The 26,802-nt window shown below is 41.0% G+C and overlaps 3 protein-coding genes across 3 annotated transcripts; 1 reads left to right on the forward strand and 2 right to left on the reverse strand.

The window, feature by feature from the left end:
• Positions 1-4,653: 4,653 nt before the first annotated feature.
• Positions 4,654-9,247, reverse strand: LOC146573835 (dynein axonemal heavy chain 1-like). The gene is made up of 12 exons (XM_085273258.1): positions 9,127-9,247; positions 8,543-8,710; positions 8,386-8,437; positions 8,064-8,247; positions 7,705-7,843; positions 7,448-7,580; positions 6,892-7,056; positions 6,528-6,783; positions 6,284-6,441; positions 5,962-6,173; positions 5,020-5,318; positions 4,654-4,877 (listed from the first exon to the last, which is right to left on the reverse strand). Exons 1-12 carry the CDS (start codon positions 9,127-9,129, stop codon positions 4,709-4,711), a joined length of 1,938 nt encoding a protein of 645 aa, XP_085129384.1. The 5' UTR covers positions 9,130-9,247; the 3' UTR covers positions 4,654-4,708.
• Positions 9,248-17,597: 8,350 nt separating this feature from the next.
• LOC146573836 (netrin-4) lies at positions 17,598-23,539 on the forward strand. Its single transcript, XM_085273264.1, has 10 exons — positions 17,598-18,140; positions 18,656-19,146; positions 19,223-19,543; positions 19,787-19,913; positions 20,393-20,581; positions 20,746-20,962; positions 21,046-21,173; positions 21,260-21,328; positions 21,442-21,612; positions 22,401-23,539. The coding sequence occupies exons 1-10, from the start codon at positions 18,017-18,019 to the stop codon at positions 22,535-22,537; spliced, it is 1,974 nt and encodes a 657-aa protein (XP_085129390.1). The 5' UTR covers positions 17,598-18,016; the 3' UTR covers positions 22,538-23,539.
• A 68-nt stretch (positions 23,540-23,607) lies between these two features.
• Positions 23,608-26,476, reverse strand: chchd4a (coiled-coil-helix-coiled-coil-helix domain containing 4a). The gene is made up of 3 exons (XM_085273266.1): positions 26,292-26,476; positions 25,681-25,779; positions 23,608-24,706 (listed from the first exon to the last, which is right to left on the reverse strand). The coding sequence occupies exons 1-3, from the start codon at positions 26,311-26,313 to the stop codon at positions 24,375-24,377; spliced, it is 453 nt and encodes a 150-aa protein (XP_085129392.1). The 5' UTR covers positions 26,314-26,476; the 3' UTR covers positions 23,608-24,374.
• Between the last annotated feature and the right edge of the window lie 326 nt (positions 26,477-26,802).

Genomic DNA, 26,802 nt, shown 5'->3' on the forward strand with positions numbered 1-26,802 from the left:
GGCCAAGCTCCAGGCAGTGAGACAGGGTCAAGTTGGCTTTAGGCATGACTTTAATTTGAGTGCGTTCTGAAAGCATCTCCCAGTGGCGGCTCTTCATCCCTGGGTTCCTTAGTCCCTGAATTAGAGGGACGTAAGGACGGAAGTCCTCAATCTTGCTGAGAATTAGATTTGCCACCATTTGGCAGTCTAGAGTTGTGTAAGACACCAAGAAAAGCCCATTAAAAAACAACAATGTCAGTCATATTTTGAAATGGAAGGCACAGCTTTGTGAAGTTTAAATGGTAATACACGTATCACCTACCAGGAATGTCGTTGAACTGTTTAATACATTTGTGGATGGTCTTGTAGGCTTCAGTGACAATGTGCTCAACCTGCTCAGGATCAATGGAAGACAGTGGGTCACAGAACCAGCTTTCACTCCAGCGCAGCCAATCAGAGGTGGTGGTCCATAAATCTCTATAAGGCTGGAAGTCTTTTACAAGCTTCTGCACACGGTCATACTGTAATAAACATTAATGCCCATAATAAATAGATACTCTTTAGTTTTTGAATTAATCACACAAAAATCCTTTAACCCGAGCCACTGTTTTACTTACATTTGTGACTGTCATGCCGAACAAGCGTTCCCTGTTGTTGTAAATTTGGGCCATAGTTTGGCACTCCTTAAGTTGCTTGCTTGTCTGCCTGACCTTGTTGGCCATCTCATGGGCATGATCAATGTCTCCATGGCTCGCAAACCTAGCAACAATCATCTAGAAACATACAGTGACTACTTTAGAACCATGCAACATCAGTATAATTAGAAGCTCTGTCATATAGTGGACACATGCGCTGCTCTAAGTGTCTGCTTAATAAAGCAAAAAACAATTCAAATCAGTTTTATCTACGTAGCACCAATTCACAACAAGAGTTGCTCCAGGGCACTTTATTTTGTAAGGTAAAGACCCTACAAAAATACAGACAAAACTCCAGCAAACAGATGACCCCCTTTGATGACGGTCTTGGCGACATTTGGTATAAAAAACTCAGTTTTAACAGGAAGAAACCTCCAGCTAAAAGTCTGTGAAGGTTCTCAGTCATCCAGGTCATCGTAGTCTAAGGAGCTTGGAAAGAAAAGCTAAAAGTAAAAAATATAGTCGATTGAGTTGACCTGTAGATTAGCTAAATGCTCCTCAAAGTTGCTCTGCTCAGTTAGATGGATCTTGCGGAAGCACTCCTCATCCTCCAAGTGCTGGGTGGCTACTGGTTCCATTTGGTTGATTATCTTTTGTGGCCATTCAATGGCTTTCCACCTGCACAGATAAGTCACTATAAATCTCACAAAGTCTCCTACAAGGTATCTAAAACAAATTCCCTTTTAACTAACGCTAATCATACACTTACTTTTTGTTGACATCATTGTTGGGAAGAGAGTGGAAAAATTCTTCTATGAGCTCGTAGTCTGACAAGGTCTTGGCAAGATGTTCCTGTTTGCAGATGAGAAAAAGAAGGATGGATTCATAAAGTAATTCTTAATTTAATATGTACTACAGAAACACCCACTTCACCCATTCGACCTTGTAACTCTTAAGCTGTTCTGGGATTTGTTTCATCCACTGCCTCTTTTCACTCAGTTCCTCGATGCCAAAGGGTTTCTCACGTAGCTTTCCGTTAATAATTTCACATTCTTCACATGCCTACACATAAAAAAATAACCAAAATTTAAGAGAAAAACAAGAAAAATGTCATTTCAAGCTGAATTTAAGGATGTCTTTAAAAATAAATAAAAATAAATAAATGAATAAATAAATAGCAATTAAAGTTATTATTATTCATGTTCTCTTAGAAGAAAATATTTAGCCTTACCTGGTCAACCTGAATACGTAGCTTCAGAGCAAGGTGGTCTAGTAGTGCCGTGGCTAACTCCTTTCTCTTTTCTGAGAGAGACTTGCGTACCCCGTTAACACAAACATGAAATGGACCAATCACTAGGGAGGATGGCAAGGACTGTTCAATTATTCTCTTTTCTTTGAGATGCTGCTGCACCTCTTTTTTCAGTTCTTGGGATGTCATTTCTGCACCACAAGATCTGGTAGCCAAATGATGGGGACATGAGAGAAACAAGAAAAGCACGAGTTCATTCAGTAATAGGCCACATATCCAACAGACCCACATCTCACACTTGTGAAAAGTGGGCACGTCACTTCAAACACAGACTTACGTGAGAATGTAAGCTTGTATGTCCAAATTGTGCAGCTCTAAGTACTTCTCATACTCAGCAGCATAAGCCCTGAGAGGTATGGTTGCTTGTATTAGAACATTACGGATGTTCTCCCTCAGCTCGGTTATTTGTGGTTCCTCCAAATGCACTGACTCAAGTAAAGGCTCCCCAACCATAAATAACTTCTGCAACACAAACTGGTACAGGCACATGCAAAACTATTCAAATATCAGTGTCACTTTCAAAATTCATCATTATAAGAGTACCCCCCATTTCTTTGCATTTTACTTCCAAGGAGCTAGAGCTTCTTCTGATTTTCCAAAGTAGTCTTGAGCAATACAGGGAGTGCAGAATTATTAGGCAAGTTGTATTTTTGAGGAATAATTTTATTATTGAACAACAACCATGTTCTCAATGAACCCAAAAAACTCATTAATATCAAAGCTGAATGTTTTTGGAAGTAGTTTTTAGTTTGTTTTTAGTTTTAGCTATTTTAGGGGGATATCTGTGTGTGCAGGTGACTATTACTGTGCATAATTATTAGGCAACTTAACAAAAAACAAATATATACCCATTTCAATTATTTATTTTTACCAGTGAAACCAATATAACATCTCCACATTCACAAATATACATTTCTGACATTCAAAAACAAAACAGAAACAAATCAGCGACCAATATAGCCACCTTTCTTTGCAAGGACACTCAAAAGCCTGCCATCCATGGATTCTGTCAGTGTTTTGATCTGTTCACCATCAACATTGCGTGCAGCAGCAACCACAGCCTCCCAGACACTGTTCAGAGAGGTGTACTGTTTTCCCTCCTTGTAAATCTCACATTTGATGATGGACCACAGGTTCTCAATGGGGTTCAGATCAGGTGAACAAGGTGGCCATGTCATTAGTTTTTCTTCTTTTATACCCTTTCTTGCCAGCCACGCTGTGGAGTACTTGGACGCGTGTGATGGAGCATTGTCCTGCATGAAAATCATGTTTTTCTTGAAGGATGCAGACTTCTTCCTGTACCACTGCTTGAAGAAGGTGTCTTCCAGAAACTGGCAGTAGGACTGGGAGTTGAGCTTGACTCCATCCTCAACCCGAAAAGTCCCCACAAGCTCATCTTTGATGATACCAGCCCAAACCAGTACTCCACCTCCACCTTGCTGGCGTCTGAGTGGGACTGGAGCTCTCTGCCCTTTACCAATCCAGCCACGGGCCCATCCATCTGGCCCATCAAGACTCACTCTCATTTCATCAGTCCATAAAACCTTAGAAAAACCAGTCTTGAGATATTTCTTGGCCCAGTCTTGACGTTTCAGCTTGTGTGTCTTGTTCAGTGGTGGTCGTCTTTCAGCCTTTCTTACCTTGGCCATGTCTCTGAGTATTGCACACCTTGTGCTTTTGGGCACTCCAGTGATGTTGCAGCTCTGAAATATGGCCAAACTGGTGGCAAGTGGCATCTTGGCAGCTGCACGCTTGACTTTTCTCAGTTCATGGGCAGTTATTTTGCGCCTTGGTTTTTCCACACGCTTCTTGCGACCCTGTTGACTATTTTGAATGAAACGCTTGATTGTTCGATGATCACGCTTCAGAAGCTTTGCAATTTTGAGACTGCTGCATCCCTCTGCAAGATATCTCACTATTTTTGACTTTTCTGAGCCTGTCAAGTCCTTCTTTTGACCCGTTTTGCCAAAGGAAAGGACGTTGCCTAATAATTATGCACACCTGATATAGGGTGTTGATGTCATTAGACCATACCCCTTCTCATTACAGAGATGCACATCACCTAATATGCTTAATTGGTAGTAGGCTTTCGAGCCTATACAGCTTGGAGTAAGACAACATGCATGAAGAGGATGATGTGGACAAAATACTCATTTGCCTAATAATTCTGCACTCCCTGTAGTTATCCAGGCTTTCTGAAGGTCTTTCAAAGTTCTTTGGACATTGGCTGCTTTTTATTTATTTATTTATTTATTTATTTTACAAATTTTAGGGTTAGTACTTATTTTCAGAGAACAATTCAAACATAAAAACGGTGCCTAACTCAAAGGCTGCAAAGGTCCACTTTTAAATTGTATCTTTAGGCATTTATTGTCACAAGTCAAATCAATGAAAAGTTGGACAAAAGAGTGTCCATCTGTAAGACACAGTGGAGACTCTGTCATGAAACGAAAGACAACTCACATCCAAGGAGCTTTGAATGTCCTTAAAGAAGCCTGGAAAACTAATCCTGAACACTACACTCTCTTAGAACGCTTTTTCAAGAGAGTGCAGACTGTGCAGGAGAATCAAGGTGGTCATAGTAAATACTAATCTTCGAGCTCCTTAGAACTACACAAATTCTCTGTTTTTGTCTTATATACTTTAATTCCATCTATGCTTGAATGTTTCCGTCCCATTTTTCCTAGTAAAATTTGACAAAAAGAGAGACTACTTGAACCTTTTTTTCAAAGTACTATATTTTGAAGCCTCATTGCATTCTCATTTGTAAAGTATGCTGTATTACTCAGGAGATTTGATTTACCCTATTAAGCAGAGGCACACTACGTGTGCACATAATGCTGTTATCAAACAGGTTCACTGTAGATGCTGAAAAATTCTCCAAGGGGGTGCTGTAATGAACCCCACTCTCATCCAGAACCAGGTCCACCAGGAAAATAGGATTCTTCTTTGGCCTAGACATGGATAATTGTTATATTACAGACATAAATAATTATTATTTTAAGTATTGTAATCAGTTATATTTCATTCATTATTACAAAGTCCAAAAAATGGGAAAAGGAAAAGAGAAAGTTGTGCAAATGCATTTTATCGTACTTGTAGTGGCTAGTGATTAGGTCATTCCCCCAGACAAAGTCCTGAGGACACATCAGGACATTGTGGCAGGCATCCATCACGACCTTGGTCAGGCTGACCAGTGAGTTCTTCACAAGGACACGGAGGGAGTCCTGCATGTTGTAATGCACCAGATTGAGGAGTTTAGACAGCTTAGAAACCTTGTAAGTCTCCCAGCAAGTCTCGTTTATGTTGTATGTTCCCTTGCCCATATTCGCAAGGTTGTACCGGATGCTGTTGCACAGTGTGCTGGTCCAGTTATCTCTAAGAAACAGGGTTATCTGGATAAGGAAAGAGAGGTTAGATTAAGATATTTATATTGGTAAACTTGTAGAAACAAAATGAATAATCTCCTATGCGCTTATTAAATAACTACAGACGCTATCTTGTTTATATGGCTAAGATGTATGTTTTTGTTTGACTGTTCTTCAAGTCAGAACAAAAAAGGGATATGAAGACATTTAGCCAGATTTGCCAGAGCAAACTCATTTCTGGTGTAAAAACAAAGTACTGTTGAAATTTGAAAAGATCACGCAGTGGCAAAATTGCATGTTAGAGGTGAAAAGTCTGAGATTATTGCGACTAACTCTGTTGCATATGGATGTCTGGGAGTTTTTTTCTTAAGGCCCAAAACACAGAGAATATCTAAATCAAGTATGCAAACAGATTTACTAACACTTGCAACTCACTATTTATTGCTATTTGTGCCAATATTTAACATTGAATCTGAAACTTTTTTGCACTTGATAGTGAAATGAAATGTCTGTGCTTTGCAAACAGCACAACTTTTGTAAATTACCCATAAAAATGACCAAAACTATCAGCACTATTTGGGGATTGCACTCACAGGCTAATTTGCCCTATTTAGCAACCCCGGCCGGTAAACACAGGTTTTTACTTGATACTCTCTCGGTGCAACAGTACCTGAGTATGCGTCTGAGACTGGTCAAGTTCAAATTGATCCAATGGAAGTGGTTTACCCAACATCAAGTTGAACAGCCTCATGTTTTCTACTTTTTTGCACTCATGCCACATTTCAGAAAGCACACAGATCAGCTCTGGCCTAGTTTGCATGGACTTGAAAATAAATGCAGCTCGATTCGCCTCATAGGCAGAGTAAGGAACCGGAACACACCCTGCATAGATAAAACACAACAGTGTTTTGATTCTGAAGGTGTTAGCAGATGCTACATTTCCTTAATTATGACCTGAGTGACCAGTAAGTGCATAATGCAAAATATCTTACCTTGTGAGGGCACATATTCAGGGTCCTTCTGTGGCAGGGTGATATGTGAAAGGTCTTCAGGGCAGCTCATCACTACTTTGTCAAAAATCAAGCGGTTCATTGTACGGTCATAATCCAGTCTGACCTCATTCTCCAAGCCTGCAACACACGTCTCTAAACTGCACACACAATATTGCATTTATCCATCCTGTTAGTTAGTAAAAAAGCAGATCATATAGAATTAATAAGACAGGATATCACTCACTTTTTCAGCTTAAGGCCAGGAGCTGAGAGGGCACGTTGTTTGATACTCTGGAGACTATCAGTATTGAGAGACGGTGTTTTCCTAGAGATGGGCATGCAGTCCACTGAAAAGTGGTAGAAAATAAGTGCCTCTGTTTCCTCTCTGTAGCGCAGGGCAAACCCGACCCGCTCAACAAAGACACGTGGGTCTTCAGCACAGAATAACAGTCTGATCCTGGGTATCCAGTACTTACTGCCTGCTATGAAAGAGTCTGTTTCTATGCAGAAAGAGGGCGACAGATCAATGACATGGTCAGTAACAGCAGAGAGAGAGATGAAGAGACAACACTCTAGAGTTACAACAGTTTAAAAACATTGAAACCAACCAGGGGATTTACTCTCCTTATGCTCTTCACTTATATCAGGACTTCCTTTTTTGTCTGTCTGGTGGACCTTCTCTACCAGATACTGACATTTCTCCGTACAGTAATCAAGAATTCCAACTAAATGCCAGCTGTACTTCGGAGGTGGGCTCGCGCTTGCAGACTCATCTGCAAAAGAACAGAAAAGAGGGATTTAATAACACATTACTACATTTAATTCTAAATTCACTGGTGTCTGTGTTGTATTGTTGTATGGCCACTTATAAATTGCTTCTCATTACCTTTTAATGAATATCTTAAATTAATCCCAAAAAAGGATTAAAAGGAAGAAAAAGTGCCAAAAAACATGAGCACCACACATTGTTGAAATGCAGTTTACAGATAAACTATATCCTAAGTATCATTTGTAACAAACTAAACACCATTTAAAAAAACGGCTGAAGATTCATTGATTCACTGATTTTAAATTGACCTTTGCCTACATAGATCTACAGACATTAGGAGGCCAAGCTCCAACTCCAAGCGCAGCACCCAATACAGCAGCTACATGATACTTTACCATTTGCAATTTCATCATCTGTAGGTAGCAGGGCTTTTCCAGGAATAGGTTTTCGATCAGGTGATCCTTCAGCATTGCCCAAAGCAAGCCAGTCTTCTGGAGTCCGGCAGTCATATTCTTCATTGTCAAACAGCTTAATAAAAAACATGGGAAAGTTTGGTGTATATAACATTATATATAAATATGGAAAGTATTGCAATGAGAAAAAAAAAGTCTAAAAAGAGGGACTTGATTGGACAGTTGTGTAACAGGCTCACCTCCAGTGGGAGGAACAGCGAAATAGGACCGTCTGGTATGGTGTTATTTTTCAATGGTCTTGGCAATAAGAGATCAGAATCTATGCCCTTTTCTGCCAGGAGCTCTTCAACATGTAAATGTAAGTATTCCCTTCGACATCTGTTAGCAACACAGTATATAAAGACGCAGTTATTTCACAGCAGGACTTTGAGATAAAACAACTTAATGACTCTACTAAAAGCTGCTGTACAATAAAGGAAAAATGAGCATGTATTGCACACTATATGAGACGTGACCACTGAATCTGGTCTTACAGTATTCAAAATAACCATGACTACAGCAGCAGATGCCATGTGTAGTACACAAAAATAGTACACACCTCTCTATCGCTAATTTGCGGGGGATGGAGCCAGGACGGGTTTTGTAGGGTATTTGGACTTTGGGTTTATCTCCACCCGGGCAAAAGTATGGATTCTCCGAGAAGAATGAATTATGTTGTACATGTGGTACAAGGCAATCCTCAGCAGCCCATCTGGGCCGATGAGGTGGAGTCTTGGCGACTGCTTTTGAAGTAAACAGAAGTCAGATTTTACAGATAGCACAAAATGTTTTGGGATTTTTTTTTCTAGGAGATTTAAAATAAAAAAATCGATGCAACAATAAAATATCAGATGTCTAAAATGTCATACAGCACAACTCACCCTCCCGTGAGTTATGACCAAATGTCAGCATGGACTGAGGCTCTGACACCTGCTGGGCATTAGGTGTACAAACCGCATACACATAAGCAATTAGTCAAGAGTTTCTCATTAGAGCAACAACAATCAGTCATTTTAGAGGAATCAGAGAAGCCTTTACCTGGAATTTTAATGTAGAGATTGTCTCAGAGAATATTCCCCTCTGATCTCTCATAGAGCCTTTCCCCACTTTGAAGACATTGTATTTCTGACGAGTTGAAGGCTTGGGCTCTGGAGGATCTCTGGGTGGATGAGGTACCCCGGAACCAGGAAATCCTGTGTTCTCACTCTTTCGAGCAGGATTTTTTTTTTTAAATGTACGTGTGAGCAATGACAGCTGGGTTTAGTCACCTACTTCTTCAATGATATGATTTAACGAATATTAAATGTGTATGAAAAGTTGAAGCTTTATATGTTGCACATATAAGTTTATACACGCGTTACTAAAGTGGATAATAGTACAAAATGTAAAAGGGAAACTAGACATTACTTAACGCTGAATACACGACGTACGTTAAACGTATGTTAAACGTTTTGCCCGACTTCAGCTGGAGGTAGTCTTTTAACCGACAGGGTGTTAAACATACGCCGGGTGCTTAGCCTTAGCATTCAGCCTTTGTGATTGGCTTTGCTGAACACAATTAACGAGTAGCATTTGGTAATTTAACTCTGTAAGCAAAAGGGGAAAAAATAAATACGACATACCATATTTTTCAATTCTGTTGCAAGCTGTTACAGGTCTTTTGTGTGTCCACCACATAGCTGAAACTGAACTGTAGAGAATCTTAGTTTCTAAGTGGAAGTACTGTTAGACGCAGCAACAGTTGTCATGGGGACGAAGATGATAGTACAAGTTGGCAAATCTTTTTGAGCCATATTTGACAACTTAAGCAGTGTTTAGCCTATTATGTCAAACATACTGTGCCACTTTACGCTATTTTTTTAGCACTATATTCTCTCCTGTGACACACTGCAAAAAATATTTCTCAGTATGTACTGCTGCTTCATTTTCTTTGAGGTAGTTTTCATCATATTCAGCAAAATCTGCAAAGCTTTATGTAACTTTAGACTGGTTATCCTTTATTTCCCTATAATAAAAAGCCTTCCCTTCACATGTGTTGGGTAAAATCCAGATTTTAGAAAAGTGCATGACCCGTCGAGCCAGTCAGAATGTGGGACAATGTCTCAAGATGTGGGCCAGGGGGACAAGGAATAAAAATACTGAGTAGTTGCGATGTGAAGTTGAATTGTGACAATAATAGTGCAGAATTTAAAAAATGAGTCCACTTCGCAAAAATATGCATCTTTAACCAGTGTGTTATGGATACACCAACACACTGACATCTTTCATCTAAATGAACAAGAGTAGAAAAGCAAGAGAGATGAAGAAATTAGAGTACTGACAGGTGAGGTTTATGACAAAGAAAGACGTGGCAAAGGTAAGGCCTTACTGTGAGTTGTGTGTGAGGTTGGACACCGAGGAAGGAGAAGAGGATTAGACTTGGTTTTTCTTGGCTAGACTGAGGGATCGAGCTGGAAAGGCTCTGCTTTTCTGGCTGCTCTTAAAGAAAAAAGACCAAAAAAAGAAGCTGCTGCTTCTAGTAATAACATTGAATGTAATGTCTGTGATGATAACATAATGGAATGCAACTGGAGCACACACTCCCCTGACCCTAAATGTTCACTCTTCTCTCACGGTGTAGGAGGTCAGTGTCTCGTTGTAGCTAGGTTTGTGAGGTGATCTAAGTTACTGTACCCAGCTCCTATGAGGTACTGGTCGAGTAAAGACTTAGGCTACGTTCACACTGCAGGCGAAAGCGCATCAAATCCGATTTTTATGACCCTATGCGACCCATATCCGATCATGGTGTGACAGTGTGAACGGCACAAATCCGATATTTTCAAATCCGATCTGGGTCACTTTCGTATGTGGTACTGAATCTGATACATATCCGATGTTTTAGAAAGTGACTGCTGTTTGATGGTAATGTCGCATTAAATCCGTCTTTTACGTCACTGACACAAGACAGACGCCAATTATCAACTCAGGAGAAGCGCCCGAGAAGACATCGCGAAGGCTTCCTGGCCATCCAGCGTAGATGTCAGTGACACTGTTGGGAAGACAACGTTGGAGAAACGTGAGCATGTTATTTGTACTGTATAATCTGCAGATTCTGACAGAAATCTGCAACTTTCCTTTGAAGCACCTCTCCTCTAAAACAGCAATGAGGATAATTATTAGGTTATCTACATTATTATGTAAATAACAAAATAACTTAAAGCAAAAATTGGGAAACGTAAAGTCCGAAGTCTTTATATTAAGGGCCATCAGTCAAACAATACTGTTTGCTCTGGGTCTAGTGCGTTGTGTGTGACGTCTTCTTTTGCGCATGCGGGCCACTTTGAGCGTTCACACTAGAGAGCGTTTGCTGGCGCATTTTATTTGTAGTGTGAACAAGCAGACAAAAAAATCGGACTCGATCAAAAAATCGGAATTGAGCATTAACACCTGCAGTGTGAACGTAGCCTTACTGAATTGATATGGGTCCTATCGATGTTGTAATTCTGTGCCACACATATCTATCATTTAGGATGGGCTTGCTTAAATGTTTAGCTAGGAGTCTTTTTCTTCATTGTCCCAGACTGAAAAGAGCTCCAAAACGATGATCTCACACAAAAAGGACATGAAAATAAAAAACTTCCCTAAGGAGCTAAACAACCCACATCTAATGACATTATCATATCAGAGTGCTCTCAGCGCTTAAATCATCCTGACCACAGCAGTTTATTAATGATTAACACATGCCAGAGCTATTGATTACATCAGCGAGAAGATCCGGCCGATAGAGGTTCCAAAGAAACCCACACAAGAACCACAAGTCTCTGATGAGGTGGTGGTCCTCGAAACAGAGTTGCCTATCAAAGTCTGGCTGACAGTACTGTAGCCATCTTTGGAGCCAGGAGCCCGCCATGGAAATGGGACTTGATTGGACAGATGGGGCCAGCAACTCTCGATGAGTGGAACTGATTAAACTCTAAAAAGCTTTGTTACAGCCTTGATCCACCCTGTATTTCTCATTCTCTCCCAGGAGGCCTCCCTGCTAACTCCAGCAGCCTAGGAGCTGAAGACTGACAAAAGAGATCAGCTGTTAAAAGGACATGAAGATGAGTCAGTTACATAATCACCAGCAGGTATAATCTGTCCTCATCTCTGCCACCTCCCTACTACACTAACAGTGCTGTCATGTTGGGAACACTGTGCCTTTGCCAGTATACTTGCTATTTTACCCTAATGACATCAGCATGGGCTGCTAACTTTAGCTCCTCCTGTAGGCCAGATGTTGGTTGATAGGATCAAACACCACTTATTCCTCCTTCGCTGCCTCATTGTTGGGCAGTCCAGGAAGGCCTTAATGGTTGCACAGATTCCCACATACCTCTTTTCTTATGGAGAAACCACAAATCCAACCACAAAAGTGGGCCCACACCCCTGTTAGAGTGTGATTTATTTATTTATTTATTTATTTATTTTACACTCCCAGGGAGCATCGTTAAATGTTCTGAGAGTATGGATAACAAATGCTCGTAAGGGATTATATATATTTGCACATTTAGACTCTGGAGCTCAAACCCCTGGAAACACAGTGAGAATAATATACACCTAGAACAAACACCACGTTTCGAAGCCCTTTTTCTTATTTAAAGGGCATCTGATCTGGAAGATAACACCACAGTGGTCAATGAATGTCACGAGTGTCAGTTGATAAATGAAAAAGACGCACCACGAGGGCAGCAAATGTCACATTAACATGGCCGCGCTTTGTTCCTCTGCATTTTACCCGTGCAGATTTCATTTTTGACATTGCCTGCTCCTATGAGTTACTGTTGTTTAACGGTGACCTTTGCACTTGGCTATGCATTGAAGTTGCCATCATGAGTTGGATGACTCACAGGTGGACTTGGTATGCCAATAAAAACACTTTTAATGAGTTGAAAAGGGCCTCAAAGCAACAAAGCGTCCCAGAGCCTGCAACTTATGTCCTGGGACCTGAAGCAGCTGCATTTGATTTTTCATTTTCCCCATTTCTAAGCATGACTTCTGAAGGGGGACAAAGTAAAAATACTCAAAGCTAAAAACCCATTTGGGTTTATTTAAGCACAAGCATTAATTTTGTAACTTATCCCAAACTCCTAGAATTAGTGTTAATCACGTAACCCTGCTTCATTATGCTGCTTTCTTCATTTCGCTGTTTGCTATTTATGTCACATTTTCATGCCAAAGTATTTTTCTTTGAATTTACTGAAGCTGTTTGAAACATGTGTTTCATCTAACTGGGAGTTTAAATCTGAGCTGGAAGAACGAGAAGGCAGTGAATTGAATCCACAGCACATGTAGTGTGTTATTGTTGTAGAAAACCAGTGTGTGTGTGAGTGGGTGGGTGGGCAAAGTAAAAGGTTATCAAGTGACTGTGTCAGTGCTTGCATGCATGTGTTCGTGCATATGTTCATGTGTCGGAGTGACAGTGTGTTTATGTGAGTCACAAACATAAGGAAATAGTGAGTTTCTTAGTTGATTATCATAAACAGATATACCAAAAAAAAAAAAAAAATCAGAGACAAAAGATTAAGTGGACAGTATTTAATGTGTACTTTCATGTGTGTATGTGTACAGTATACAGTTTCATCTATTAATAAGTCATCAACTTTCAACTGGTGCATTCCCAGCATGCTTGTTTAGAATCAGTAACGAATAGGAGGAAAGCAGAATTATTCTTAAATTTCCTTTTTTTTTTTAAGTATTTGCCAAATGCTGTCAAACAGAGCACAGATTTTTTTTTAGCACAGCTTTTCCAAATATCCTGGTTTTATTTTGGATGATTAAATTATTTCACTTTTCACACAGAAACAAAAGGTGCCAGGGTTAAAATCATCAGCACACCCAGTGCTGATCATCAGTTCTGTGTCCCTTTTGCTGGATTACAGCCTGCAGCGGTTTGCTGTAGTTTTCAGCGAGTCTCACACACGCCTCCTGAGCTCTCCTTTCTTTCTCTAAATTAAAGGCAGCATCTTTGTGGTCAAAAAAACTCTTGTTTATTTAATTTAGTCAAATGATGTGCTTCCAATATGCTTTCCTAAGGTTGTCCTTAGCATACTTTAGTCTGGCTTGAAGGTGTAACTTCTGCAGAATTGGAGGTCACCCATTACTGAGTTCTCTCTACGGTTCTCTGACTTGGCTAAGTCATTCATTAGTGTTTGGCAGTTGTTTTGGGATCTTAAGACACATTTTAAAACTGGCTAGAGATGAAATCTTTTGAAATCCTTTGTTTCCTACCTTTATCAGTCTTGTTCTGCACTGTGTGGCACTTTTTGAATTTCTTGATGATACTTGGAAACGCTGTGATAACTTTGTATATCCGCCTCCTGCTTTGTAGGCATCAGCAAATCTTTCTTCCCCTCAAATCTAAAGGGATTTATTTTGTTTTTGGCATGATTATTTCTTAAATGACAGCTTAAACCTTTGCTGATGTTTTTATACTGTGTGTAAATTCAAGAAAACCCTCAGTTTAAACTTGATTTGAGCATCAAAAAGTTAAAGCACATCACTGCACAGCAGCACTTTATGCTGTGGCTCAATAAAAAGGTCAGTTTTTCAGGAAGCTAATACCACTGGCTTTGGTAATATTTGTTTGTTCTTTCTGAAATAATTCTGTTATTGTGTCAAGCAGAAATGATTTCTGCTTCTAAGGAAAATAAGTATGTTTAGAAATGCTATGCTGAAAAATTCCTTACACTGATGAAAAAGTATTTGGAAAATTTTAAACAAAAACATAAAATTTCACAGGGAGGCTAATTTTCCCATTTTCTCTGTATACGGGAACAGTTCTGGATTGTTTCAATTAAGGTTACACATATGTAAGATTATCGCCATAACTCTTCTGTGAGCAAACACTCACAAATCCACCCATGAGTTCACAGATGCACACATTATTGTTTTGGCAGTGTGCCCCTGGGCTTCCCAGAGGACATTATTTGTCATTCTGCCTCATCTGGCGTCTATCATTTTCTGGCCTGACAACTTAATCTGTGTCATTCATTCTCTCACATCAAAGAGGCACAGTGTAATCTAAACCTATGATGCTGGAACGTAAGCATGCACATCAAATCAAATCAAATCAAATCACTTTTTATTGTCACATCATCTCACACACACGCAAAGTAGATGTGCAAATGAACAACAAGTTAGCAGTCTGCCTGTAAGCTGTCTGCGCTTGATTAATGTCAATGTGCGACATGAGGACTGTTACAATAAACACTAGTAAGGATGTCTCTTTGAAAGCTTTCCACACTGGTTATCATTCTCACAGTGATAACAAATTAAAGCAATGGACCGACTTGGTCCTGCAATCCTGGGGAAATACACCTCTAATCTTGCCATTATATTTGAACCATAGATCTTTCTACCACATTTCAACTGGTGTTTTCAGGCTAAAGTATTTAAAATTTAAATTCTAACCCGAGTGCTTAACTCAAGCACACCATGTCTTTTACTGGTTGCCCCTGTGGCCAGTGGATAATGTCATGAAATCCTACCGTGTGTTGCCATAGCAAAATGTCCACAACAAAATGGAGATGTTTTAAATTAAGCTGGAGAAAAGAAAGTCAAATGAAAGCGCGATCATGTCGGCCTCTGGGCCCATGTGGAGTAAAGTCATGTAAGAAAGGAGCTTAATCCTCTTCATCCCTGGAGATACAAATGAGCTGACATGTAGATCACAAATAAAGCATGAAGGGAGAAGTAGATGCGGAAGTGTGGACTACATGTGCTTGACACACACATGTATGAACAGCCTGGACAAACACTAAGGGTGAGAGGTAGGGGGTCCCTGTTCCTCTGACCCTGGCTCTCTAACCCCACCGGCCCCCATTAAGCCCTGTAAATGAGAGAAAGAGGAGCAATTAGAGGAGCAGTCATGGGGCAGGTAGGAGATCCCCCTGACCCTTTCAGGCTGGTATTTGACCTCTCACAGCTGGAAGCTTTGATGAAGATACATCTTGAACATTGAGAGAATGTATTTGCTTGGAAAAAGGAGTGCAGCACATGTTGGAAACAGTGGATTGGATTAATTTCTCCTTTTCTAAATTATTTTTTAAATATGTTCACACTTTACTATTCATCCTACCAACAAACAAACAAAAAACAAACAGCAGAATGATCATTTTTATTGTCAAAACATTATTTGCAAAAAATGCTGTAAAAAAAATCTCAGATGGATGTCACTTCATCTATATCTGTTGTAAATTTCTTACTTCACTCTTTCATCTCTCTTTCCTCTTGCTTTCCACTCTGAGAGCAGCTCGTGCCTGGCGGGCCTGTACACAATAAAGCCTGAGAGGCTGGCCTACATCACACATCTCACGGTTTCTCCTTTCGTTTTACTCCAGCAGTGCACTACATGCTAAGAATAGTTTTATGAGAGATTAGGGCAATGCCATTTATGAGGGATTTGCTGTTATCTGGTAATGCTGGAGACACACAGACATGCTGTAGTCTATGACTGCTTTAGCACAATTTAGAGTCGGTTCTGCATTAACAGCACACATGCAGTTGATTTCACATCTTTTCACAGGTGTCCGTGTGGATTTGTGCGTTTGAGGAGAACGGGTAATGGATATAGCATAGAGTCAAATCATTGCTGTGGTATAGTTGGCTCTAGCACAAGTTCTTATTGCGTCTGAGTGTTATCATTTTGAAAAAGGCTTGAAAATTGTAGGTTTGAGGTAAAAGTTTGCAGCAGAGCTATAAAACATTTTAAAGAGCAACAAGCAATCACCACTGCAAGTAAATTGCCTTTAACTGCTCATTTTGGCTTCAAGGTTCAAAACACATTGGTGGGGGTCTGCACTGTTTTAATGGCTAGAAGTATTTATTGCAACGCAATGGCTCCCAGTTTAAAATATCACACACAGTCAGGTGGGCTAGGAAAACTCTGTCAGTCATTTTGAGGGAGACAGATGACGCAGATTTCTTCATGGATAATAACTTCCTATGAAATTTGGTGACATAGTTGACTTTGCATTAACAAATGTAAATAGATTTTTTTGTCCATATTGAGTAAGCTCTCTATATTTGTATTAAAAGAGAAATATATTCTTAAATGTAAATAAATGATCATAAATAATGTCATCTCGAATATTCTAAATCCAGACATAAAGGACAGGAAATGCGCTTTCAAGGATTATCAAATCAAATCAAATCACTTTTATTGTCACATCACATGTGCAGGTACATTGGTACAGCACATGTGAGTGAAATTCTTGTGTGCGAGCTTCACAAGCAACAGAGTTGTGCATTGTAGAGGTAAAATGAAAATTAACTGTCATTTTCCTGAAGGTAACAAAAATAATACATCATGGCTGGTCCATGCTAATCTTTCTAATTCCATTTTTTTTTGACTTCACACAACCAGGCAGGCAGTCCTACAAACACTTTCTATGTCACTGGGGACGTTTATGGAAACCAATCCAATTCTGTGCGTCTCTTCCGATTTTCCGAGCGCCCCTTTATTTGAAGTTAAGCCATAAAACTGAGGAGACATTGTGTTTATTGTCCCAATTTGTTGTGTGTGTGCGCGCCAGGAAGAGAAAATGCATCAAGCTCAGCGAAGAACTGTACGGTATGTTTTTTAAGTACCAGAACATGTGTTTATATTCCAGTGTTAAAAAGAAAAACGTCACTGTAATCTATTCAGGCAGCCGGTTTTTAAAGAAGAATTGCTCTTTTCTTGTCCTTCTCATTTGCATGAACGTTCCTTTTGTTGCCATAATGTCCATCAAGCTGCAAATAACTGCACGAAGGAGTATTCTTGGCTCCCCACTCCCCATTTCTTCCCGCTACAGACTTCAAAGAGCATTATGACTTGGAATTAATGCTACTGAAAAACAAAGGGGCAGAAGCAGATAAAGTAATTAAATAGCCCTATTAAGGTTAGTGAGGGGACCTGGTTTAGCTCGTGTGTGAGACTGACTGACATTGAAATCGCACGTCCCTTCCCTAGAGCGCACGACACACCACAATGTGGATAAAAGATTGGCAGATTGAAGTAAAATAGGGGTGTTTTATTTGTGTGTGCGTGTGGGTGGGTGGAGGAGATCCATAAATAGAGCCAACACTCCTCTGTGCATAAATGCATGGAGCTTTGGACTTGGGCGGTGCACACAGATGTCGCATTGGATGGATATTCGTGGAAATGTTTACTTGAGTTTATTTGCATTTTAGTTGGAGCAGTAAGGAGGACATGAAAGGTCTATCACGTGCAAATTAGCAATATTTCGTTTTAAATTCGCTGCCGAAAGACTGACTTCTCATTTGGTGCACCTGAAACGCACAGTCCGCATCTGTTCGAGAAAGCCGTCCCTGACGATGAACTGAGCCTCAGACGTCTGGAAGGACATCGAGGGAGAAAAAAATTACTTACTCTTGGATTTATCTGGACACTTTGCGCATTGCGTAATTAGCCAAAGAAATGAGTTGGACTGTTAATTAGGGCACACATTATGTTGGAACCCACCTCTGCGGGGAAGCGTGTGACGCACCATGCATGTTGTAAACACAGCAGGAACGAGGACAACGCTGTCTAATATGCTCGGGACATCTCGACATCTGATGCTGGTGGCTCTCGGTTGGCTATTTTTGGTTGTGATGCGCGGCAGCGAAGCAGGTGAGGCGCATCATCCGTTTGCAGTGATGCTCTTATTTCTAAAAATAAAAAATAAAAATAAAAAAAATCAGCAGCGACCTTGTGCCCTCTATTTCGGGTTATGTTTTAGGTTACCGAGTTATTGTAAAGAACGTAAATTTCTATGACACTGAAGAACTCGCTGTGTTTTTAGATCTTGTCCCAAACGTAAAGCAAAAGTTACGCTCGCTCCTGATGCATTTGATAGTCTGACAGCTTTGTGTCCTTCCATTACATGTAACCCGAGTCTTAGCGCTGTCCAGTCGGGAGGGCAGGACAGGATTCTGTGACAGCACAGCGGTCAGGCAAATTAAATATTCATGGAAAACGTAATGAGCAGCACTTTGGCTTTGTCCGCAATGCCATGTGTTGGAAAATGCACTGGCAGCACGGACATCGGCAGATCAAAAGAACGATCTGTATTGCTCAGTCATGGAATAAACATTTTCCACTACTGTCTCACACTCTCACTGACTCTCATTCACCCTCTGCCTCAGTTTCTAGTTGCCTGGACCGTGCCTGTAGTCCACCCATAGGAAACCTGGCAAGTGGCAGGACCCTGTTCACCCTCTCAAACTGCTGTGGGAACAGCACATCCCAGCATCCTCTGTGTCCCCAACCTTCTGTCAGTCCTCAGGCCTGCTCTCAGGATCCTCACCCAGCTCTTCACATGACTGATGACCCTTTCTTGCATCCAGATACCTGGTGGGCATCAGGTGGACGTAGAACCATGCGGGGGCAGCAGGATGAGATACGTTTAGACCTGGAAACGAAATTCTGTCTTACTCACTTGGTTTTGGTGTTCAAGTCACCGCGGCCTGCTGCCATGGCCATTGAACGCTCAGTGGACTTTGGAAAGACGTGGGAAGCTTTAAAGGTTTTTGCGTATAATTGCAGCTTAGAATTCGGTTTGCCTGATGACTTCAATCAGCCAGGGTCACCGTGTACATCCCGCTATACTGATGCTGCACCCTGCACGGGTGGAGAGGTAGAGGATATTTGGATATAATGCATTGTGCAAATGTTTCATTCAGTGCAGTTTAAAGCTATGTTTCTCCTTCTAGGTCATATTACGTACTCTAAACCCCAGCAGTGCTATGACACTCGACCCCTACAGTCCAGAGGCCCTCTCTCACCTGACCATCACAAATCTCCGTGTCAGACTGCTAAAATTCCAGACCTGTAGCCCAGCTCTGACCCCCCCAGGACGCTGGACAAGCATCACATCCTCAGTCCACAGCCCCCCGTCCAGTTCAGAAAATTCTGCTTCAGCACCTTATGCTATTTATACTTTACTGGCAAGAGGCACCTGCCTTTGCCATGGACATGCTGAGTATTGTGTACCACACAACAATAGAAACAAGGAAACAGAGGACAGTAACATGGTGAGCATTTTATCCTGCATGTATGTATGCTTGTATCAAAAGGAAAAGATAAAACCCTGAAGTGAAAAAGGTACAAAAATAATTAATTACACATTCAGAATATTGGTTTAAAGAGATTAGATTAGGTCACAGTTAAAGGTCCTTTAAATTGACACTTTACATTAAGCCTTGACATATTTTATGGTTCTTTGTACAGCAGGCATCTGCAACAAAATCAAATGTAGATGAAGATGTGTCTTCCAGGTGTTTGGTAGGTGTCTGTGTACTCACCACACAGCTGGAGATCACTGTGACAAGTGCGCCCCGCTCTACAATGATCAACCTTGGAGGCCTGCCAATGGAAGCAGTGGGGAGGCCAACTCATGCCAGAGTAAGTAACCAACAGCAGCTTTGTACAGCTGTTACGTATGTGAGATGCTGTTTTGCTGACAAAGGAAAATAACAGAGAGGAGAGAAGATTTTGAAGCATGGGGGGGGGGGGGGGGGGGGGGGGAGATGTGAATAGTTAGAGGAGGATGTGATGGATTGCAGGTTGTCTACTAGTTGCAGAGTTGGTGGTGCAAACCCCAACTCCTCCTGGCCAAGATACTGGACCAAGCATTGCTCCAGATGGGAGGGTAGTAACATGCATGGTTATTTGTGTGTGAGTGTGAATGACTAAGACAAGAAGCAATCGTGTTCACTTGCCTAAAAAAATTAATGCAGTCCAAACCTTTTAAATTAAATACACAGTTGAATGTCTTGGTTACTTTAATTTTAAATTGGACCATGCTAAGCGTGTTACCTGTTCACTTTCTCTCATCTCTCTCATCCTGATCGCTGTGACATCACACATCCTCCCAACCAAAGAGTGTGAGTGCCATGGTCACGCAGCTACCTGCCACTTCTCTCAGCGGGCATGGCTTTCCTCTGGCAGACTCAGTGGGGGTGTGTGTGAGGACTGCCAGCACAACACAGCGGGGCGTAGATGCCATCGCTGTCGCTATGGCTACCACCGCCGCCCATCCCTGCCCCTCAGCTCCCCCCACACGTGCACACGTAAGAGTCAAAAGGCAGAGGGGTGTTTTACTGTGGCATTGGGTTGGCTGACATGTCTATAGCTGTTATTAGTAAAAGAGATTCAACATTGGGGAAGCTTACAAATGCTATAGCTCCATCTGCTGGTACTTTTCTAACTGTTTTAATTAACTTTTGTCACTCAGGCTGCTGGTGTGATCCTCAGGGTTCTTTCCCTTCTCCACCTGGAAAGGAGGAACCCTGGTGCCACGCTAGGAGTGGCCAGTGCCACTGTAAATCTGGTGTAGGGGGCACAAGCTGCAGCCACTGTCTACCTGGCTACTGGGGCTTTGGAGGGGAGGGATGCAAACCTTGCACATGCCCCCACCAATGTGATCCATTCACTGGCCAGTGTCTCCACAGGTAGATATTTTTCACTTATCAGACTAAATTTAATGAATGATGAGTAATTGGCAACCATCACATGCTTTATTCCACTTTTACAGCTACACAAATAAGCAAATGTTAAATGTGCCCATTGGTGGGAAAATACCTGATTTGGATCATTTTTTGCCAACTGAAGAAGAAGCACACTTGTCTCAGGAGCTCACAGTCTCTGCTCTGCATTACACAGGTGATGTTAATCTGCATTATGATGAATAACACTGGTTCAACCATTTTTCTCCTATATACAGAGCATAACTCTGTTTCTATACACAGGGAAGTGTAGCTGTAAAGAAAAAAAGCTGAGAAGTGCGTCTGAGCTCTGTAAGACCAAACATGATTATGGTAAGCAACAAAAGGTCCAGCCTTCACTTGATTAAAAAACATTGCATACATCTACAGTTTGGTTTAAGGTTCAGAATGATCTCTCTGTTTTCTTTCTTTGTGGCCTGTTACAGTCATCAAGGCCAATGTGTTGTCTGCTCATGACAAAGGCAGCCATGCCGAAGTACACGTCAAAGTTCGCAAGGTCCTTCGATCAGGTCAGGTGGCGCTGCGCTTAGGAACCGCCAGCATCTATCCTCTGTCCTGGACCAGCCGTGGCTGCACATGCCCCATATTAAACCCAGGTAAGAAATGTTTCAAGCAAATCTTAAAAGGCATCTGCAAAACCAACTATTATCCCCCATCAATAACAATAAAGCAGGGAGGTTAAACCTAGAAGACTCCAATACTTATATCAATACTAAGAATATGACTTATTGATATATAGAATCCAATTATGCTATTTGGTGATTAGACTCTGATGCCCCAATAACAGCAGAATGAAATCCCAGTAGTGATAGCCATTAGGGCAGGACGCCCAGAAGTCTAGACACTGATAGTGGTGGTGACGAAATGATGGAGGCTTGGATGAAGGGACTTGTGTGAGGCAGAGATGGCGAGGAGGTGGGTTGCACGAAGGAGTCCAGAAGGGAAAATGAAAGATTTAAAGTACACAGAGGGGAGGCTGACTGGTTTGAAGGAAGATGACTGGACTAGAGCAACGATGTCAGCATTGAGTTTCACAGCGGTAGGAAGTGGAAATGGTGTAATGAATATACAGATGTTCCTTATTATGCATAAGCTTCATAAACAATTACATGACAGATAATCTACCATTCATCACAATCTAATATAAACATTTTATAAAAATGGTTTTGTTTTGGGGGTTTTTACATTTTTAAACAAATAAATAAAATTAATTAACAAAAACATTCTGCTTTATAATTAACATCTGGGCAATTCAAGCCCAAACTGTCATGCTGACAGATTTCTTTCATATGTGGCCCACTGAGTTTGAGATCCCTGCAATAAAAATACTCACGTTTTAGATTGAATCCATATACAGTATGTTTATATATTTTTTCTCTCGCAGGTATGGAGTACCTGCTTGCAGGCAAAGAGGAGCGTGCAACGGGCCGTTTGCTCGTCACTATGCAGAGCGTCGTGGTTCCATGGACACCTCGTGTAGGTCTGATTGTATCAAACAGCCTGAGAAATGGATGCCGCTGATCCATATGATCTAAATATGAGGAGGAATGCAATCCAGAAGGATTCTACAAGATACTCATGAGTGAGTGACCAATTCAGATAGTGGACTGAAAATCCAGGAGTCAAACGTGTCCAGCTCGTTGAGGCTTCATAACTGAAGAGAAGCATCCAACATGTGCATAAGAGAATGAATGGATGTTAAAGTGGTCTGACTTAAGGTGCTGTACTTGATGTTAAAGACCTAATTTGTATAAATAGTTGATTTTATTTTTGCTTGTTTTTTCCCCTTATAGTCAGATTCATTTTGGATCTGGATAGCTACTGCAAAAATACTTTGATTTGTTAAGCTAACAAATCTTCCTGTAATACTACATCTCCTTTTATTTAATTAGCAGAAAACCAAGTGTGAAATACTGCAATTAACATAGAAACATCAGGCACGTCATCAGCTATACCTGCTCATATAGAAAATATTTCATCAGCCAATCATGTGGCTTGGACTCTGTGAATTTAGATATGCAGATAGATATGCAGGAAGACCTGCTGCAGTTTAAGCATAGCAGTGGTTTTAGTGACTCTGAACATGAGCCAGGTGATCTGACGTGAACCCATGGATCTATAATTCAGGGGTGTACTGTGTGGGGGGGTGATTATTGATATCTTTTAGTTCCATTTGAGCAAAATTTCAAATGCCACAGCCTACTCCAGTAATGTTGTAAAGTAATGACCACCTGCACCCCCTTATCATTTCAGTTTACTCATCTTTTAATAGCTACGTTAAGCAGGACAACAAAGTCCATATAATTTTAGCCTGCTTTCATGGCAATGAGCTGAAGTAAGTGCGTCAGTGGCCTGCAGAGCCACCAGAGTGCAGCCAAATGTGAATGTTGCGCTTATCAACCTGCAACAATTGCGTAAAATTATGATGTCAATAAAAAACGCAAAACTCTGGGACACTGCCAGCACCTTGTTAAATCTGAGCATTGAAGAATGAGCACAGCCGACTGTCTAATAAATATAAATGTTTATCCTACAAGAAACTGGGACACTGCCCTCTCTCTTTAGAATGAAAGTAAAACGGAGATTGAAAATGTCAGGCAATCATTTTAATCTGGAAAAACCACGAGTGGTGACCACAGCATTCAACTGAAGACTCGTGATTGCATTAACATGACAAAAACATTAATGCATTCACAGGTAAATATGACAGGCCAGATAGAAAACTAACGGAAGAGATGACCAAACTAACAGTTATAGATGGAGACTCAGTAGGTTTATACATGATGCCAACAAGTCAGAAACAGAACATCTAAAACAGCACAGATGCTTCAACAGCTTTCCTGTCGATTATTTCTGCTTTGGTCTCGAGTGGTGGAAAACAAGTTGAAGTGCTGAAAAACCTGTCTGAGGTAAAATAAAGCTGAGCGTCACTCAAATCAAAAGATCTACCTCTGATTTCTTAGATGGACTAATATAAATGCTTAGTTATACTCCTACACAACTGACCTCGGGATACAGTTACAAATGCTGAAATTCTGACTGGCGTGAGAACAAGCAACAAGTCATGTTTGCACTGCATAAAAATGAGCATTTCGGCTGATGTCCCTGAAGCAAATCACTTGGCCCACTGTCAATAATCAGATAACTTAATTAGGTTTTTTTCTTAAGTGTTCAGCCAATAAAGCAGCTCGTATTTGTGTACACGCTCTACGTCTCTCTGAAATTCTTCTCCTGATGGCCCGTCGATTTCCTGTGAGTGTCAGAACTGTATCAATAGTCCCTCTCTGAAGGCTTGAGGAGGAGAAGAGACCAATTGGAGCTCCTTTTGGACAAGTCTCTAACACTGACCTAATCAACTCTAGCTGGCGGCCTGGTCGTCTGTAGGTGAGGTGCTGTCAGACGAAACAGCTGAGGTGACCGCAGTAGAGTCGCTCTCGGATGTTAAGGCAGCACTGTCAGACGGGGTGGCGGACTCGTCTTTGTCGGCCTCCTGGGGATAGAGCTCGGGGTACCTCTGCATGCACTCCTGCATGTTACGGAAATGGTCGATGCACTCGGAACCCTTCACTTCTTCCTTACTGTAGTGGAAGCACGAGAAGGCCTCTTTAAACTGAGAGCCGCACGGTCCGCTGGCCATCCCGCCCAGACACGGGCAGTTCCAGTTGATGTCTCCATTTGGCAGGATGAGGCCTAAAGACATCAGAGCGTGGCAGGTTAGCAGAAAACCTTAAATGTTTAATGAAACTAAAGTAGTGCATCCTGCACTACCAAGATCACCAAGAGAGATCTGGATCTGTAGCTGTTAGCGGACAGTATCACAAAAAACTGAGCCACACAGTGTCCAAGCCTAAATGGTATTTTACTAATGAGTCACATACACACACTCTTGTTCATTAACTATTCATTACAAAATAACCTAAAGTAGATCTGACTGTTGCTTAATTAGTCACAGATATTTAGTGCTCAGGGAGGGTCTAATGTTGTTTATATGGGGTGGTCTTTAGAGAAAGAAACATTCCTGTGTTTACGGCATAAAGGTTTTCACAAAAGTTATCTGAGAAATTTAAAAAAAGAAAAGGGGGGGGGTACTGATAATTAATCCATCTTTTCTGTCCAGCTTCCTTTCATTTTTTTAAAGAACATATTGGTTCTTTTTTTTTTTTTTTTTTAACTCAAATGAGTTATAAGTTACCGTTAAGTAGCATACAAAATAAAAGAATACAAAACCCTCTGAAATGGTCAGGTACAAGGTCTAGACTGAAGATGAGTGTCAAAAGCTGTCAATTTCCAAAGAAAAACATTGAAACTGTGAGAACTATTGATCAAGACCACTTGAAATTTTGTCTCCTTGGAAGGAAAATATAAAGATATGAGGGGTGGCTTAGAACTTGCAGTATTATAATCATTAAATAAGAAGAAGCTACTATCAGCTGCACCCTTATTCACAAGAACCTGCCACAGTGGGTAGATCCTTTCACATCATAAACCCTTCCTGATGTATCGCCACAGGGATTTGTGTCTCTTCTCAGGAGATGAACCAGGGATCTTTCATTTGTCAGGCAAATGTGTAAACCACTACACTATGGAGAGCAAACAACTGCACATCAGCAAATAAATCGAATTATTCTTTTGGAAAGCACATCTATACAGTCTGAAAGACTGACCCTGTTCCTCGTATGGATCGTTGGGGTCATCCGCTACCAGCTCAGCGTTGCTGGGTGTCTCATGGTCTTCCTTCGTCACAAAGATGATGCGATCTTTACCTTAAATGAAAACAAGGCAAAACATAAAAACGCGAGGAAATGGGTTACTGGGCCTATGACTTTCATTTATAATCTTACATTGCTGCAACAAGTAAAGGCTTGCTGACTGAAACAACTGGCTCCACTTTGAAAATTAACTGAGAAGATTATGTGCTGACTGAAGAACAAGGACAGGTGAAAAGCTATAATAAGTATGACAGTGACTGGCTTTTCACCTACTGCTTGAAACTCATGGCAGCACCAAGAGCAACACTGCTAGTTGTTTAACAGCACCGCAGTCACTGTTTTACATGCACTTTACTGCAGTAATCACAACATTAAGTCAAAAAGTACTGCAATCTGTTTGAAAGCTGTGTTGGCTATAGCAGGAGGCTGGCCGGTTTCCTGACATACTGTAACAAACAGTAAGGTCTCACTGGGTGTAGACGTTAGCCTAGCATGGTGGTGGTGGGTCGCTCGGTGACATTGCTCAGCCATGGAAGCAAAAATGAATGAAAGAAGATAAAAATTACCTTCCTGCCTGCAGTAAGACATGTCTGCTGATGCTACGGCTCGTCGGGCCTCGTCCTCCGGGAGCAAAGTTGACTAGTGCGAGAAAGACTATTTAGCAAATTAAACGATTTCATTTGACAAGCTACCCGGCGTCCAGACGCCTGACCCGACCACACGCGGGCGCGCAGTAATGACGTCACTCAAGTGTTCTGTAAATGCGTTACAAAACAAGATTAAAAAAAAAAGACTAGACAACGTATAAAGGAGGGGCATCTGTGGTGTCTCGGAAACGATGGCTAGAGGACGGCAGAATTCCTCTTTCTTAGGTTAGAAAAATATAATGCAAAACTGAAAACAGTTACTCGTTTAAGAATAGAAGAAGTTGAACTGATAACCCGAAAATTATATCTAATTTCTGTTCATTTTATTATATAAAAAAAACTTTATACATCAAAATAGTGTGAGAGTGATGCTCTGGCTTTTCTAAACTCTTTACAAAACACTCCCAAACTTGAGCGGGAAGATAAGGAA

The sequence above is a fragment of the Mchenga conophoros genome, linkage group LG5 (genome assembly GCF_057382185.1).
Source record: "Mchenga conophoros isolate Kocher_MC1m ecotype Shallow Benthic linkage group LG5, M_conophoros_male_GT1.1, whole genome shotgun sequence".
Classification (NCBI taxonomy): domain Eukaryota; kingdom Metazoa; phylum Chordata; class Actinopteri; order Cichliformes; family Cichlidae; genus Mchenga; species Mchenga conophoros.

Excerpts from the sequence above, each read along its gene's own strand:
- LOC146573835 (XM_085273258.1), bottom strand. Across the intron at positions 6,174-6,283 it reads TGAATATGTGCCCTCACAAG|GGTGTGTTCCGGTTCCTTAC; the intron begins GTAAGATATTTT and ends TTATCTATGCAG. Across the intron at positions 4,878-5,019 it reads CTAATCACTAGCCACTACAA|GCCAAAGAAGAATCCTATTT; the intron begins GTACGATAAAAT and ends ATCCATGTCTAG.
- LOC146573836 (XM_085273264.1), top strand. The coding sequence starts at position 18,017 with ATGCATGTTGTAAACACAGCAGGAACGAGGACAACGCTGTCTAATATG. Across the intron at positions 21,174-21,259 it reads CTCTGCTCTGCATTACACAG|GGAAGTGTAGCTGTAAAGAA; the intron begins GTGATGTTAATC and ends TTCTATACACAG. Across the intron at positions 21,329-21,441 it reads TAAGACCAAACATGATTATG|TCATCAAGGCCAATGTGTTG; the intron begins GTAAGCAACAAA and ends GGCCTGTTACAG.
- chchd4a (XM_085273266.1), bottom strand. The coding sequence starts at position 26,313 with ATGTCTTACTGCAGGCAGGAAG. Across the intron at positions 25,780-26,291 it reads GTCTTACTGCAGGCAGGAAG|GTAAAGATCGCATCATCTTT; the intron begins GTAATTTTTATC and ends TTTTCATTTAAG. Across the intron at positions 24,707-25,680 it reads CGATCCATACGAGGAACAGG|GCCTCATCCTGCCAAATGGA; the intron begins GTCAGTCTTTCA and ends TGATGTCTTTAG.